Raw genomic sequence first — 18,423 nt, forward strand, 5'->3', positions numbered from 1 at the left:
TGCACCAGGCAAGGGTTTCGGGGTGTAGTTTCTAATCCTACTACTGCAAATATTTTTTGACAATTCCTGTGGGCTTCTATTGTAGATAGGACAGAATTATACCTAGGGGACGGAAAACACCCAGTGCAAAAGCAGACTTTTTCTTCTCTATGGGAAAAAACATTCTTCCCTGTGGAGAAAGCCCTGCCTCCACTCAACCCTCCAAATGTAGGGGTGATTTGGTCCCCGTCACATCTTGAAAGGGGAGCTACCACACTCTCTAGCTAGAGTTAATCTGCAGCTATTTTTGGGGTGAAAAGGTGAACAATAAAAGTTGGGACATGCATGTTTGTGGATGGTCCCAAACTTTCAGGGCAAACCATGCCTTGCCACACCCACTTCCCATCCATTGAGCAGCATTTGGCCTTTTAAAAAGCTGTAAGCATCTGCTGAATAAAATAAAGACGGAACAAACTGGATGCCCTGTGTTGATGAACAGCCCGAGCCCAGATAATGGGCTGAGCCACAATAATATAGAGTAAAGGAGATTTAACTATTTGCCGAGGAACTTTGTGCTTTCTTCACTCTACGTATTTGAATGTTTTGTTTATTATATTGCTGTGCAAATGTTGGCTGGAATTATTAGTCAGAAGTTGGTTATGTGAGCTTGTTTTAAACAAAAAGGTTATTGCTCTTGAAAACGTCATACATAAATGGCCTTATGTCTGCTGGTACACGCGCAAGAATGATTTATTCATAAGTTCTAAGGAACCCTTGTGGTTTAAGTCTGCCTCTATTTATAGACATGCTTTGATGTGGGACTAGTGACCTCTGCCAGTACGAGAAACCTCTGATCACCCTGTCTTTCCTTCCAGTTTTTGTACAGGCAAATAAATTGCAGCAGCATATCTTTGCAGTTCATGGGCAAGAAGATAAAATCTATGACTGCTCTCAGTGCCCACAGAAGTTCTTTTTTCAAACGGAACTTCAGGTATGTTTTATATTCTACATAAGCCTTGAGAAGTATGTTTTATATTCTATATAAATCTTGAGCAAACACTGTTTCCATTAAAAGTTTAAAATCACAACATCAAAGGAACCTCTCCTATTGACATAGCCAAAAGTTTTAATAGCATAAATCTCTATGAATCCGGTGAAAATAATACACTTTAATGTATACATTTTTGGGGAGTTTTATTCAGCGAAAACTCGGCCCGAAGGTATCAGCATGCTTTACATGAACACCAGTTGTGTTACAGGTGGACATATGTGTCATCGAGTTTGGCAGTGTGTATATGGCTCACTGTGTAGCGACCCACATCTGGTGCCACATGTCCATGACATATTTACTACATTTCCAAAGCATAAAACCTCTATATGCTCAACTGTTAATTCTTGCTTATGACAAACGTGCGGGAGGCCTACTTGACTGTAGAAAAGATAAATTAGTTTAGAGCCACTTTTAATTACCTGAAGTAAGGCTCTTTGGGAACATGTAGAAGCAGGGCTGGAGATATCCTGCAATTCATAGATCTCTTCACTGCATAACAACAAGCTTCCTTGAATAGTTGAGATCATGGTTACATGAGTAGGCTTGATCACGCATGTTGAAGGCTAGGTTTGGGTAAGTAATAAAGCGCAAACCGTGACACTGGATCCTTCTTGGTGTGTGTAGATAGTATATGCATTCAATAAGTTCTCCGATGCAATCCCTGTTCTTTTATTTCTCGTATTTATTAGCGTCTCTTTCTCTTTTTATCCTGGAACAGCCACAATGGCAATGTGTTATGACACAGACTTTTATTATGCAATTGTGTAAACTGACGGATGTTTGTAATGGTTTTAATTAACTGTACAATAAAATTTACCTTACCTTACCCGTTCACTAAGAACCAGGTGAACTCACCTGCAAAGAGACAATGAGTCCTATGGGCATATTCCCTTCACCCCGCATCCGTGACCCCGCATACTGTCACAATGCGGTCGCAACAATGATCGCGTTGTGACAATGCATACCATTACCCCGCAAGTCGTTACAATGACTTGTGGAGGGGGAGACGGTGTTGGATTTAAAATCCAACACCTTCCCTACAGTCCGCACTAACTGGAGTTGGAATAGTAAATGTTACTATTCCAACATCCAGCTCCCCCCCTCCGCAAGTCGTTATAATGACTTGCGGGGTAATGGTATGCTTTGTCACAATGCGATCGTTGTTACGACCGCGTTGTGACAGCATGCAGGATAATGGTATGCGGAGTGAAGAGGCATATTCAGTCCTATGCACTGTTTCCTTTGCCCTCTCAATGTAGCTGCTAAAGATTGTGCTTCATCCCTGCCATTACTCCTGAGATGCCTTGACTCGTATTGAATGAGATCTTTGATATGGTTTCTTCCTTGGTCTTTGATGTAATACTTTTAAAGAAGATATGTTATTCGTTTATGGTGTGATCATATTCCTGAAATCGGATGATCATCTCCGGCATCAACCTTCACTAACATTCCACTTCACACAATGACAGATCCCTGCTTAAGTTCCTCATCTGCCAAACTGCTCTCTGTCAACCATGCCCTGCAGTGGGTACCCTAATCACGTTGTACTTCATCTCACTCTGTGTCTATAGGCACTCTTGCACTTTAATGCACCCCCTCTTGAAGTATGCATTTTCTCTTTCCTACCCTTGTATAGATTGTACTCGACCCCCATAAGATTCAGCTTGGGGTGCGACTTAACTAAGAATATCACCTTTAAAGCCACCATCTCCTTATAGTGTATCCTACACTACTTGTAAATATGTTCAATATTTATTACATGGATGTATGGATTGTGTCATTCACTACCTTTATATGCAGCCCCTAAAGCCGACTATCTTCCTATAAACTACTTGTGTTGCTCTCCACAGTTTTTGTAATAGAAATATCCAAGACATTCAAATCCGAACACTGCCATCCACTTTATGCTGACGACCACCTCAAGCACGGATCTCATCATTGACTCTTTTGTGGATATCTTTGCTGAATTCCTACTTCTTTAGAATAATCTCTTCCAACTGAGGGACCTCAAAATTTATATCAAACAAAAGGAAACAATACCCGTATGCTGTTGTCCGTCTTCAATGATTTCGATTTTTGTGCAGCTGGATAGTAGCCCAGCACTCAGATGTCATAGCCTTCATCTGATACTTGCCTTTACTCTGAGTAGAGACACACAAAGAGATGGCAGGTCGCGTGTCAATGCTTTGCTTCCATTGTACATTTGAATCCTCCGCTGTAATTCCACAGCTCCTCGCGTGACGTTTTAGTTGGCTTACCAAGTTTAGCACTAGAAGAACTGTTACATCTGCTCCCGCCCATGAAGGATAACCTCAGTACATCACAGCTGCTCCTTTTTGATGGTGGGCTGCTAACCTAGTGGAGTTTATGGACTTGATTGTCCCCAGTATGTGTAGACCTACCATTTCTTTAAAATACAAAGAGCCAAATAGTTCATTCATAAATTTGCAGAAGCAAAAGGCCTCAAGGGAATTGATGCCCTCAACTTAGTCCTTAATTTGAGCCGGTGGTTTCCAGTGCTTGGCACCAGCACTTAATTGTCAACACGTGCACTTTTGGCAGTGTGCCACATGGAGGCAGTGTTGGTCTAATGTAGAGATGAGCTCAGAAACAGTTGTTAACTAAATTCAAGATACATAAAATGGCTAGTTCCAACTGCCCAAACCATTCTTATAGCTTTGGGGGCTTGGAATAGTCTGAATTGTCACACTTGTAGCGGTGTGATAGTTAGTAGTTGTGTTAGTACTGTCATTGGTAACAGGGTCGGATTGGGAACACAATTTGGCCCGGGCACTGACGAAAAAAGTGGCCCACATTCATGAGGCGTGGCCCATATTTAAGGGGCGTGCCCTTTCATGAAACACCATTTGTACAGACAAGGAATGAAAGTGGGAGAATACTGTACTTGCGTAGGACACAGGGCCAAGATGACAATGACCTTCATGCCGAGCAACTAAAAAAAACATTAAGGCTCCTTCTGTCACAAAATTATTCGGGCCCTCTAGCGCAGGAGCACCTGAAAAGCAGCAAAGCCCCTGCTATTACTAATCTACTTAGCCCTCCCCAGCCCTTCAGCTTAGGAGCACATGAACAGAGGTAAGGCATCTGCAATTAGTAAAATAATCAGCCCTCCAGGCCTCAGGGCAATGTCCTGGCAGGGGAGCACAAAACACAGCTGCTGGGTCATCCAAGGTAGCCAGGGGGAGGCCGAGGTGAAGATGGTGCCTGAGTTCCAAACATCACCGGGCCCACACAGGGACCCATTCTTCCTCACCCACTATGCCCTGAATGTGAAGGGCTGTGGGCGAGGTGTTAAGAGTAACACTGTTTCTGGGCTACATGGTCCCCAGGGGGGCCGAGGTGAAAATGGCTCAAAGGCCTGAGCAACACCTGGCCCCCAGGGAGGCCGATTCTTGCCAGCAATCACCCCTCCCCAGCCCAGCCTCAGCGTGATTGCTTGGCAGGGCAGGGGGTGAAGGAGAGGCCACAGCTGATAATCCCTGTACGACGCACAGCGAGGCTGATTTTATTTCTCTGTCTCTGTCTCCGTGCCCTCTGTGGGCCGGTTTTATTTTCTCCCCTTTCCTAGTCCACTCTCTGTGGACTGGGAAATGGGCGAAAAAACCGGCCCACATAGGGCACTGAGACACCGGCCCTTCGGCCGATGCCCGAATGCCCGCCTTGCCAATCCGCCCCTGATTGGTAATACTGACCGGGGCAATGGTTGGTGCAAACTGCAATGGTCTCCTTTTAGGACCCTGGCACTTATTTTGTTAGAAATTAAGCACTGCCTCAAAGCTATCATCAGTGATGAAACTGGCTGTCTACTTCAGCCAAAAAACACAATGAAGGAGCTGATTAAGATGATTTAACAACAACGTTGTATGGCCTGTCCATTGGAAATAGAAGAGTCCCCGATGGCCTAATTTCCAGCTCACTCTGCCGAGGCTGGCTTCCGAATCCTGTCACAGTGTTTGTCGCCGTGCGATGGCGCTCAGGTACCTTGCTTCTCTGGCAGCATTAGTGCTCTTATTATCTCATTTCAGGCCCGGCTGGTGGGGGGCTAATTACATTCCTTTATTTTCACTTTGCTTGCCCTTTCTTTGGGGTGCCTGAAGTTGATTCAGACTTGCCTCACGCTGAACCTGTCACGCCGCCCAAGAGAGGCGAGGCGTGCCCCCAGTGGGAAAATAGCAGCCTGGCGCGAATGGCTTTCAGAGAGGCTCTGTAACATTTGAATCTGTTAATGGAGGGGGCTTCAGTGGGATGGCTGGACGATGAAATTCAATGTGAAAATATGGTATGTGATTTGGAATACAATGGAAATTTAAAGCAAAAGAAGTACCTCCTGCAACGTTTCCATCAGCTAAGGAGAAGGTTTAAATGCTGAGCACTGCTTTCTCAAGATTTGTATTGTTGTTGCATTTATGGAGCTCTTACTACTCCTGTCAAACATCCCATTAGAGCGGGGTCCAGCGTAGGTCATGGAGGGCCACCTTTTCAGCTTATTCGGATAAGGTACATTTACATTGAATGCATCTGAATGGAGCTTATTTATATTGTTTCCCAGGGCAGTGGCATTGCACCTGGGTGTGTGGGATAAGCTGAACCCTTGTAAACCGATTGTTATTCGGCAGAGACTCGAGCTTTTTGCAAACATTGAACTGCTCTCAGACCATCCTTGTTGAATTGTTACATTGCTCTGTCGGGCTCCAACTATAACAAAACCCTAATCAAGACTTGTATTAAATGTATTATTATCGATGACAAAAATGGAAATCATGAACTGCACAGCGCATAGTATCTAGCGGGAAGATGAGCAGCGGTGTAGCAGAAGGGGGGGAGCCCCCTCTCCCCGCTTTCACCTGCGGCCATCGTGGGGCAGCAAACACAGGAATCACCAGCACCCCCGCTCTTACATGCGACTACTGCGGGGAGGCAAACGCAGGGACAGCCACGGGCGGGAAAGGTCTAGCTGCGCCTGCAAGTCTGTACCCCATCAGTCTTTCACTAGTGGTTCTGAGGGGCCTGGGGTTGCGATTCTCTCTGTAATTGTGGGACCGGAAGTTGACTTTGAGAGAGCTGTTTCTTTCAACCATCCCATGTAGTTATGTTGGATGTCTTTGAGTGCAGAGTTTTGCAGTGTGAATCTTTCTGGATTCACTATGCTATGCATTATTCCGCGGTCTAGTGGTTGGGTCCGGAATCGTAGGTTTTTTTTTTTTTTGTAGCCCAGGTGGGTGTCGACGTTCCACCTTTTGGTGTCCTTCCGGTGACGTCGAGAGTTATTAGTCTTGGTTGCTCAGTGGTGGTTAGGAGCTATGAAATAAACAATACAGATGCGCGCAGTGAAATAAATGTCAAATTCAAGCATGTTACTTTTACTTGCATTCTAATTATGCCGTTTCTAACAGGCAGCACAGACCATTGTCCCTGATTACAGTGTTAATGGCCAACTGATTTGTGCAATTAAGATTTTTAATTGCATGCTGCCTAATTGTATAAGTGTTAACCACAACAATTCTGTGAAAATTGGCACTTTTGTTTGAGTACTAAGCAAAATTCCCATTGAAATTTTAAATTAGGGTTTGACTGCTTTTGAATCACTGTGATGTTGTAGGATTATAATTTGGAGCGAAAGAAGATCCCAGAAAGTGTCATAAAACGCTCCTGACTACTTTCTCAACATAAACCTAAGTAGTTCAATTGTTTATCTTATTAACTGGATCAATTAAAATGTATTTAAATAATATGAAAGTTTGCATATATTTTGGGGAGATGAGTTTCCACGTGGGTAAGAACCACACTTTTAATTAATGTTAAATTGAAAAAATATTTTTAATACAGTGTAATGATGATGCATAGGTTAAATTAAAAAAAATAACAATGGTTCCCCCAATGAGAACCTTCATGAATGTATAGAAGAATAAATCATACGTGGAACAATTGCAATGTGGAACTGTAGGAGAATGAATCCTGCACTGAACAATTAATCACCGTAAAATAGTACAAGGGACGCATAAGACACCCATTGCAAATATAACATTAGATACATCTCATATTATGCCACTTGCATTCACGGGGCATTATGTGAAAAGGAGGGCGCAGTAGGGCACCATGCCCAGTGCATTGCAACTTCAAGGATCAATCAATCGTTAAAATGCCTTCGACCTCAAATGTGGGAACTCAATACAAGTGGCAATAATCCTTTAGATCAGGGGCTTGATCCGTTGATGCACACACATCCAAAGATTTATCAGAGCCTCTTATCAAAAGCTGATGTGTCAACCCAAATAAATTTGAGCTTGTCAGAGGAATATCGTAATTCATCAAGAATAGCCTGAGAGCAGTTCAATATATAGCAAACTGCTGGAGTACTTGCATACCATGGATTCAGGTGATCTAAAATATTGCACCAGTGACCTTTCTCGTCAAATCACATAAGCTATCTTCTTCAGTAAGAATAGTCACTCCAGGGAGCTCCTGGTCACTCCTGAGTCACCTCTAACATATGCTTTCTAATTAGCGAGATGGCACACATGAGGACACAGTAGGCCATTTACCATCAGTCAACCAGTCTGAGGCATGAAACAGAGTATGTAAATGAGTGACATTTTCATTGTAACTGGATACATTCTCAATTGTACGTACCTTGGACATAACACTTTGGTTGATGGCACATTGTATAGTTTACAGCACAGCCTCTCCTTCAATGTGACTGTCAGTGTGACCCGACAGTTTGAAAGCATCAAGGGCCCTTTCTCTTCTGCTGAAGTGAATTGCCTGTCAGAAGACCAAGTCATATATATTGATTTGAAAAATTTTGCCAGAATTGCCTTCTCCCAATCACCTTGCCAATGCACAGGCACAGGCCTATCAGTTACTTCTCCCCATGCAGCCATTTAGCACTAGTCTAGTTTCCCTTTCAGAGCACCAATGCTTTGTTTGAACAGTCTATTCTTCATAACCTTTTTTTCTTTTTGCCTATAATTGGCTTCTGCCGTCTTCTAGTCCTTCTGACTTAGTGATCTGTTCCCAGTATTTGCTGATAAATACAAGTTGGACAAAGGAGCAGAAAACACATTGCTATTCATAGTAACATTGATATCCCTAGTTCATAGGCACATTCATGTTCCCATCATTCACCCGGCTTTGGACTCTGCCTCAGTTGTAGAAATTCTCTATGACCATAAACTATACAGTAGGAACTATTGGAGAGGCACAAAGAATCCCTGGGGTGGGGGGGGGAGGGGGTAGGGAAGGGGGGCTGAGGTTCCTGCAACAACGGTCACCACAGGGTTGTCTGCAACAGAATGGAGTCTAGGACCTAAGATTGCAAAGGTTTTACGGTCATTACCCGTTACTATTTCTTACATGCAATGTACAATCGTGTGACGTAACGTTCGAATGGAGGGACTCGCAGCAACTGCGAACAGAGCACCAGAATCAAATTTGCCACACATTTAACTTAAAACGAAAGGTTGCTATTACATATTAGAAAGCGTGTCATTTTCATCATTCTCAAATTACGTTAGATCAGTGAGAAGAATTAGGAGAAAGTAAAAGGGGGAAAACGGACACGTTTACATCATGAATAAATTAGGGGACTGGTTTAATGGGGTCCGTATTATAATGGCGGCTATACATTCTTCCAACTCTGTGTCAGGGTTCTCATTCACTGCACCTGCACATTTTTTTAAGAGACATTATTGGCTTCCCCCATGCTTTTTTCTCTCTTCCTTTTCGGTATGAATATTTGTATTCCACGCACTATACACGTCTTTCCCAATGTCTAGGCTATAAAATAGATTTGTGGCCATTAAGAGTCTCTCCTGCTCATATGTTTCAGCTGCAATAAAAGCAATTCTTCCAGTCTGAGCAAAGCTTGGAGACTGTAGTCAGGCTTCAAGTCTTCTGAATGTTCAGATACACTTGCAGGGCTTTCATACATCAGTGCAAAACCTCCTGCCATCTGATAATTTGAGGAAAATGGGTGTTATTGTAAAGTAGGATTTAGGTAGCTGCTCATGTAGCTGTTTATTTTTTTTTTTTTATATAGCGCAAACTCGACCCAAAGGTATCAGAGAGCTTTACATGAACACCAGTTGGATTACAGACCATACATTAATTTTCTTGGGCACGGGGAGTTTAAGTGATTTTCCCAGATGTTTTGACATCTCGAAAGTGAAGGTTAAATGACTTCATCAGGATGGTCTGCTTCTATATTAAGTGTAGAATCTGCAACCTCTAAGAAGAGTTTTATAATGTGTCAGGAGCATTGTTACAAAAGAATGGAATTGAATAACTAGAGATTAGCATAACACATGGACCATATAGACATAATTAAATGCTCTTGTTTGTGGAATACATGACACAAAGGATGCTAAAGGGTAATGTAAAGGAGTCCTATATCTGTATTATTCCAGGAGTACTTGCAAAGTACACATGAATGACAAAGCTGTAAGCTCAGAATAGCAGAACAACATTAGCTACTACGAAGTTATGTACATTTTTTCCTATGTAAGTATTGCCACTTTCCGCCAGAACCTTTTCATGTGGTGTGAAAAATTACACGTATGTGTGATAGTTATTTTTGATAATAATAGTAAACACTGCACATTTCTAAATTCATAGTGCTGCAACACAATTATACTAGGCTTATCAGTCCGATGAGAATAAAGTTCGCCCTACTGGGATTTTAAACGTTGGCTACCTATACATTGAGCGCATATCTATACATTGAGTAGGAAACTCTTTAAACTATCTTACTGGCTAAATCAATCCACTTCAATTTCAAAAGTATGGATCGTTAGTAAAATACGATAAAGCTAAGTGAAATTAGTCCAAAGATACTTATGTGATCCTCTCATGTGCCACTGGTTCTGGCTAGGGGAGTGGATATTCTCTGTATTATGACTAACAGCAGAGCTCTCATCCTTCCCATAATTCAGTATTCTGTTGATACTTCAAGCAGACTACCATGGACAACCAGCACCCATTATAATTTTGGAATCAATGACTGCACTCTTGATCATCCGCTTTCAAACAATTTTCTGGGAGTGGGGATGGCGGGACTGGGCAAACTGGGATAGTGAAGAAGTGGATGCAATGGCTCCTAGAGAAAAGGACACAACATGACTGATAAAAGTGGTCTCCTTTCTATCACGCATGGCCAGACTGAACTGTAGAGTTCCACAAGGGCTTCTCTCTTCCCTTTACTCCCTGTCTGTGTTGGTCTGCTCTCTTTGCTCAATGGGGGCATCATTTATGACTTTTGTATCTATTAGATTTCTTTGTGTTTTATGTACTTCCAACGATAAATCGAACTCTTACCTGTGAAAGATGTGGTTTAGAAGAAGTCCATGTTCAAGAGACTGACCACTGCTCAAAGAGGTGATGAAAGCGAAGATGAGGTTTGGGTCTCCTACCGGGAATGAAAAACGTGTAAGAACCCCCTGGAAGGGCTTATTTGTAAAATCTATCTGATCTGGTCAATTATTGATTCTCGTTCAGCAGAATCATATTTATTTCAGAAACATTTATTGGCGCTTACATACCTTAGAAAACACTAGAAATACAAGGTTTTCACAGTTTTGACCAGAATTCTATATGACATTAATTTTACTTATTTCTTAATCTGCAATGCCCATTTGTGCTCTTTATAGCAAAAACAAGAAGCTGAACATGGTTGACAGTGAGCGTGGAATAAAGGATGCAAAATGGAAACATAGCAAGCACTCATTGCATTAATCTTGATGCAAGGAAAGCTATGAGCACAGCAGGCCCTTCATGGACTTGGTTTCTTTCCTCTATCATACATACATCATCATTATAGTACCCACAAGGTCTTTAAAAATCAAGCTAAAATATTTCTGAAGCTGTGTCAATAGGTCGGACTGTTGGGTTGTCCACTTTTTCTGTCTATGGTTGTTCTCTCTGTTTAACCTTCTCCAAGGCCCCAGAAAACCTAATCTCGATAGAATCCTTTATTGCAGATGTCCAGAGCACTCTACTTAGAAGCATAATCCATATTCAATACTCTGCACAGGTTCCTAGCATGTGTTTGTGTTTTGCATAACAAAGGGAAGTGGCACGGATCCTCGGTTTTTCCATAATACATCCTCTTTCTACTGGTTCCCCAGCTCAACATTGCCCTCCTCATTTGTTCCTGGTTTAGGTAAGTCAAAATGGTGGATGATTCTTAGCTGAGCACTGGAAACAAGATGTAAAATATATAAGGCAGTCTTCTAAAGTGGATCCCCAGGTCACAAATTTAAGTCCTCTTGAACTGCTGTATTCCATGAAGATCTCGAATATCCGTATGGTGTCCTCCACAATCCCCCCTCCCTATTCATTCATATTTCACCCATTATTGCAGCTGCTTCCAACATCAGTGCAACTTTCCCTTCAGCCACAGGTTACCTGCATGCTCCAATATGTTTTTCCTCTCATAAAGTGGACGCTCTCCAAAGCAGGCACATCCGACTCACATCACGTTACCGCTAGGGGTGGGCGGGTAACTCTGCTCTGGGGACGGAGTTTGCTGAATTTTGCTCCGCTCGGAGCGCGGAGTAGAGCAAAAAAAAATTCAATTCTGCTGCATAGCGAAGTTTACCCCCTCCGCCCACCAATAAAAAAAGTCACATTGAATCCAACTTCGCCAATTGAGTATAATTATCTTTATGCCTCTACATACAGTTTTGCAAACCTATGCACACTTTCGGGATCTCCTTGATCCTCTTTAGAGTCTTTGTTTTCCTTCCTTTCTCAACACTCACTGCCTCTGTTTTTTATGGCTCCCTCTGGCGGACACCTCTAACTCAGTCTCCACATCGATTGGCTGCCGTCAGATGCGATGCAAGTGGCTCCCCTTGCGGCAGAAGGGCATGGCTGCAGAAGCGGGGTTCATACCTGCATCGGACAAGAAGCAGGACCACTGGAATTTTTCCAGTGGATGTAAAGATCTTGCAGTGGGGCACGGTCAAGGATCAGTGTGGGCCATGACCCTGGTGTAAGTTACTCTAGGTGATGCTTACTCATCGCTATTAGCGTGGGTACGGCCTTGGAAGTTTTGATGAAAGTGGGGCCACAGGGCCTCTACAAGTGAGGGTTCAGTTCTGTCAGTGTGGGCACAGGCATGGCACATATCAGTGTGGACAAGGCCCTAACAGTGTGGCGTAGGCAATGGACACAGTACCAGCAGGGCCGCCTGCCCATGGATCAGTGTAGGCTGGATATAGAACAGCAGAGTGGTTGCTTGGCAATGACTGAGGCTTCAGTACTTCCAGGACATGGGTGGTGCAGTCCGCAGGTTATCTGGAGAGTTGGACAGTGCAGGGCCTCTGCCCATGCCCCTGTCCCTACCTGCCCTTGTCCCTGCCTGCCCTGGGCCAGGAATTCACCTTGCTGGAGGCGCTCTGGTAGACATTTATTTTCTCCCCCGTGTGCGGCAGTAACTGTGAAGCTGCAGTCGTCCTCACTGTACCCCCTGGCTGCACATGCCACCTCTGTGTGGGGGCAGAGGGTAGGGCTCCAGCACTCCCAGATGCCTCTTGCCCGGGTCCTCCCAGCAGTGGGTCCTATGCCTGCCCTGTGTCATATCTGTGTGCACTGGGCTGTCACCCCAGTCCTCCAGTGTCTTAGCTCGCTGTAATTCTTCTGCTGGCAGAGATCAGCTCCTGAGAGAACCAGCCCTTCGCAATGGCACCTCAGTTAGTCACGTGACCACATACTGGCTAAAGCTTCTGACTCCATGTGAGCTCTGTTGACTGCACTAGCCGGAAAGTACAACGTAGTATGTCAGAGTGGTGCAGGGCAGTTGGCCTTAGGGAGGTTAATTCTCAAGAAACATTGATGGTGGGGGGGGGGCACAAAGAGAGTAGGGGTGGATGAGTGAAGCAACTATGCCTGCTTGCGGAACTCCGCAGAATTTCACCGAGTTTTTATGCAACTCTGTGGAATTCCACTTAGTGCAACTCTGCGAGCTCCAGCCACCCCTAGTTACTGCCTCTTCCCTTAGTCATTACTTTGTCAATGCTGTGGTTAGCCACAGGTACTTGTTAAACAGAGTCACCAGTCAACACTAGAGCTCTGGGTCTGAACTGGTGTGGCGAAGTGAGCTAAAGAACGATGATGGATTCAACCCAGATCTGTGACTGGGGGTGAGTGTCTGGAAAGTTTCAGCGCTCTGTCCATCATCTCCTTGTGTTTGATCCATCCCAGATGACCATGCACCACCTCCATATTACATCTTCTTTGGTAACCAGCCTCAGAAGTTAGTTTTCCCCTTTATCTCTCTCTGTTGCTGCCTTTCTTTTAGGCCTGTACAATATATCCAGCTCAGAACATCTGCTAAAGGGAGTCCAGCATTGAGAACGGGGATGGAGCCAGTGCTAGAACCTCAACGGATTACATTTTCCCATGATCGTGGCTAACTCTGCCACCTTACCTTAGCAGCAAAACAGTAAGGTCACAAGTCTTTCTCTCGTTGATTGATCTCCTACTTGTTAATAGTGAGCTTCCTTGCAATGTCACCCATGCTTAAGTTCAACCATTTGCCTCTCTCTATGATGCTGAGAGAGTGTTTCAATGTTGTGTCTCTCAACAGTGGAGTAACTATAACCCCTGTGGTTCTGGGTGACCCCCAACCTCCAGGAGGGCCCCTCTGGCACTGTGCACGGGCAGGTGGTCTTTGGCCTCAGATCTCCTGACTGGGTCCAGAGTGTGGAGGGTCCTCCATGTACTTTGCTGGGGGGCCTCATCAAGTTTTGTTATGCCATTGACCCTCAAGAAGAAATATTGCCTTTTATGAACGGTATTGTTTTAGGCACATGCAATTTAGAACGATAAACGTACAATTTTCTTCCAGAGGCAGCTAACAGTCCTGCCAAATTAAGGCATAGTTGCACTGCAAAATATGATCATTGAATCTTAAAAGAGAATCATGGTTTTTAAAATAAGGTGGTTGCAGGCACTTCAGTGTGCCACCACCTTCCTGACAAACTAAAACAATTTTTTTCTTGGCTATTACCACCCCAACGAGAGACGGAAGTGCTAATTTGCAACCCAGGAACGGTTCATGTTGATTGTCCATTGGAGGGATTTCCACTTCTCGACTGGAAAATTATGTGTATTCAGGGGTCCCAATTTATGGTTTGCTTTCTGTTATCAGTAAGGCTTTTCTGTTTAAGGAGCTTCTGTTTTGGCCTTGAAGTCCCAGTTAGGCAGTTCATAATATTTTTCAGTGTTTATTTAAAAAATGAAAAGCCCAAAGTTTTGCTCAGCAGCCCGCTGCGGTATACCACGAATGCCCAGTTTTAAGTCCAACCCTTGCCTCGTTGTTCCACCAGACTCTACTTCGCGACCCTGCTTGCAAGATCTTTTTCTTCCCTGCTTTCTCCCTTTGTTGGTGATTCTCTGGCTTTCTCTTTCTTCTTATTTCTCCCATTCCTGCCTTTCTCTCTTCTTCTTTGGATTATGATGACAAATAATTCTGAAACCACAAAAATGAAAGCCTGTGCCCACCCCATCTACAGCAACCAACGCAAATTAAGCAACGCGTATAGCTGGTTAGTTGGACGGTGAAACCCTGCTCTTTCTTTGATTGCTGCTGGAGCAAGTCTAGGCTGCTTGTCCGGACTTAACAATATATGCCTGAGTGTTTTTACAAGAAACATCTAGATCATTAAATATAATGGGTCTCAGCTGCAGTTTTGATCACTGGAGCATGCACACAATTCATCACAGCAAATTAGGTACGTCTTCCTAACTTATCTCTCTGCAATTCACTGGCACTTTTGGAGAGCTGAAAGTTATCTGTACCGTCGAAGCAATTTCAGATAAAATAAGCTGTGTTTATTGTAGGGGAACAAGGGTTCATTAATTACAAAAATGCGGAGCATTCTTTCTCTCTGCTTCGGCATTTTCGCAGAGCCGGCTGCAGTTCCAGTCGAGATCCCCGGTCACATTTATTATTTATCGATTTTAGTGAATTTCTTGTCTGCAGTAAAAGAGACGTAAGCTTGAACATATTAGCCTGTTTGTGCCAGAGCCTGTACAAGAGTCATCTCGACAAACGGGGGCTGGCCGTGCTTTCAATTTATTTCACAGACCATTTAGCGGAGTAGAGCCTTGCACTGTCAAAATGGGTGACTTTTTCAGATTTAAAAACCACTCGTTTTATAAAAAAATAATGATCCTGTACGCTATCTAGTTTTACTGGCACCTTCCATGTGCAGTAGTTCTGTGGTTTCTGCATTTTTGCTTTATCAGGTGATGCTCTTAAATTGAATGCCAGGCATTTCTTCATTTTACCAGGTGATTGGAAACAAACTCTGTGGCCATGCATTTCAGCACCTAACATTCACCTGCGTCTCTGCTATATTGAAAGTACCTACGCAAACATTATTGGGCGACCTAGGGAAGGCGTGCACCTTGAAACCTCTCGATGTTTCTGCTGCTGACACTATGACCACATATTGCTTGAAAGTATTTGCTCTGAAGAATGCCAAGGAGAATGTGCATGTCCTTCCTAGACACTGAGTTCCACCATGTAAGGCTAGCTGACTTCCTCTCCAAATTCCTCAAATTGACTTGCAGAGTCCCATAAGATTAGTTGCATCTTTGGACCTCTGTAACTCTTGCATTGACTAGTAATCCATTTTCCGACTTCTCACAACTATATGGCTTGCACATGTAAACCGATGAACCCCAGATTTGTCATATGCCACTGGATGGTGGTGGTTCTCTGAAACTTGTTGCTGTTGACTGACACCTGTTCACAAATTTGAAAGGTCAGAATTAACTTGTTCCCGATTTCCCAAGGAACAAAGTTAAGCTGTGCATCCAGGTGGAAAGCCCGTTCTCGTTTCAACTGACCAGCCTTACTGAGCCTTCCTTTACACTGCTCTAGAGGGAAGGTAAGGAAACATGTGCCTCTCTTAGAGTCTGACTTGACCATTTTAGCACAAATCAGTGCCACCATCAAAACCCCCATCCGTCACCAATACATAGCAGTCAAAATCCACCAGCATCATCCCATATGTACTCTTCAAGAAACACATCATCGTAGAGTAATCTCATGGCTACAGGATGCCGTGTAATTGCAGTTTTCTATCCTCCACCCCCATTGTACCCTCACCTCCAACTCCTTTAATCCCTTGGAAGCTTCTGTAAAGCACCAGGAGCTCTGCCAAATAACCTCACATACATTGATTCTAATGCTGCCAGTGGAACCCTCCTCACTTGTGGCACCATCAGCCAGTCACAACTTTTTAGCCAACCGGGATCTGCACTGTTTGCCTTTCTCATTATAAATACAGGCTCACATGTATTAAATTCGAGAGTGCAGTTGGTTATAAAGCGTTGTTTAGCTCAAATTGGGAAAAATGAAGTGTCCATTTGGCATCCTTGTGAGCAATGGAAACCCTACTGGGAATGAAAGTCCCAATTAGCTAGCTATACGTGGCCTGTGCTCTTAAACAGTGTCCTTCCTGGTCATTTGTGCGGAAAGCACACAAAGAATTTAAATAGGGTCAGAGGCCAAAATTTAAACACTAACCGGGATATGCAGGCCCAAATTAACATGTAAATACAGAATATATCCCAGTGTCTAAGAAGTAGAGAAAGATAGGGAAAAACTCACCAGAGCCCAAGATTCATAAGGAAGACCTATGGTTTATATGTATGGATTCCCATCACTTACCATACCTGGTGAAAAGGTATGGTGATTGATGGGAATCCATACATATAAACCATATGTCTTCCTTATGAATCTTGGGCTCTGGTGAGTTTTTCCCTATCTTTCTCTACTTCTTAGACACTGGGATATATTCTGTATTTACATTTGTTAAGTGGGTCTGCTCCCAGGGAAGTATGTTTGTATGTATATGGTACTTATGAATGGTCAACCCAGCCAAAAGGGAGCAGAGCACTGTACATGATAAAAAGCAAGTTTAAAGTCAGCAAGCAATAGGGGACAAAGCAGATGTTTTGGGCAGTTAATGTACTGTGATGTAGTGTTCTTTAGAGATGTGAGTGTTAAACTCTTTCCTAAATTGGAGCAACATTTGGAGCTGTCATGATGAATTTAAGAAGGTTGTTTCAGATCCTGGGTGCATTGTTGGCAAAGGCCAGTTCTCTTTTTTTTTCTTCTTTTTCTCTTACACACATTTTAGTTTGCAGTATGATGGTGTCATAGATTCATGTGTGCTGAGAACCACCAGAGATGGGGAGGTTGCCTGCAAGATGAGTGGGGGTGCTGTTTATTATGACTGTGTAAATGAAGCAGCTACATTTGAGGATGGTGTGGGTTAGCAAGGGGAGCCAAAGGATTTCACTCGGGGTGGGGATGATTGTGAAACTATTCCTTCAGGCCCCTGGATAAGACACGCTGGAGCTTTAGGATGCCCCCAAGGAGTAGGGCATTACCACCTTCCAGTTGTAGGAGCATGAGGGCTTGACCAGCAGTTCTGAAGTCACTGTCTGGACGAAGCTGTTTCACTTTCTTTAGTAGAGAGAGAGCTGGTACCAAGATGCATTTGTTTTTTGTTGGCAATGTGTTTCTTGAGGACGAGGTTGGTGTCCAAAGTGAATGCAAGCTTCTTGGCATTCAGTAAAAGTTGGGGTTCGAAGAAGTCAAGGTGTTATTCTTGATGCTGTTATCTGTGAGTAGCGCACCAAGCGGCTCCTTGTTAAGGTTGAAGATGATGAAAGACAGTTTTGCACACTGGAGGACTTGACAGGTGATGGGGATCTTTTTTGATCTGAAAAACACATCTCTCTTTGCCATATTAAATGAGCAACTTTCACTGTAATGACTTGGGATCTGATTTAGAGTTTGCAGGTGTGTACTCTATCACGAAAATGACAGATACCCATTCCACGTTCTTAGAAGTGTATTATATCCTAATTCACTTGTAACAAGTTAGTTGGACAGAATGTCCATCACATTTGCTTCAGAGTACATCTCTGCCAAGCTCTAAACTAGGCCCAGTATTTTACTGACCAATGTTTCAAAATTTGAAAATTCATATAGTTTACATTCCATAAACACTTTATTGAAAACAAGAAACATCTATGACTCGTTTAACTCTAAAGGATACACCTGTCTTAAAAAGGCTTTCCACCAATCTTCCCATTTTAATAAACGTTTAATGTGCCCTTTCCGAAGGTCCAGAACTGTTTCATATTTATACCTGTAATTTTATAACACTTGATTATGTATTTCAAAGGATGTTAACAACTGCCCAAACAGCCTGGTGTAATATTTTTTTGAAGTTGAAAATACTGTTCCACTTCCCCTTGAAAAGTTGGTGTTTCCTCTGATCCACTATTTTTCTGCTACCATTCACAAGCTGATAGAATGTATGTCCACCGTTTTTGAATGCATGCTT

The 18,423-nt window shown here is 43.3% G+C and overlaps 1 protein-coding gene across 2 annotated transcripts in view; it reads left to right on the forward strand.

Annotated features, from left to right (window-relative positions):
- Window positions 1–18,423, forward strand: part of ZNF423 (zinc finger protein 423) — a 536,708-nt gene that overhangs the window by 476,612 nt on the left and 41,673 nt on the right. For both annotated transcript variants that reach the window (XM_086945443.1, XM_086945444.1), the window contains one exon: window positions 855–970. In XM_086945443.1, the coding sequence (XP_086801569.1) occupies window positions 855–970 (116 nt within the window). The remainder of the gene's footprint in view (window positions 1–854; window positions 971–18,423) is intronic.

The sequence above is a fragment of the Lissotriton vulgaris genome, chromosome 12, assembly GCF_964263255.1.
Source record: "Lissotriton vulgaris chromosome 12, aLisVul1.2, whole genome shotgun sequence".
Lineage (NCBI taxonomy): Eukaryota > Metazoa > Chordata > Amphibia > Caudata > Salamandridae > Lissotriton > Lissotriton vulgaris.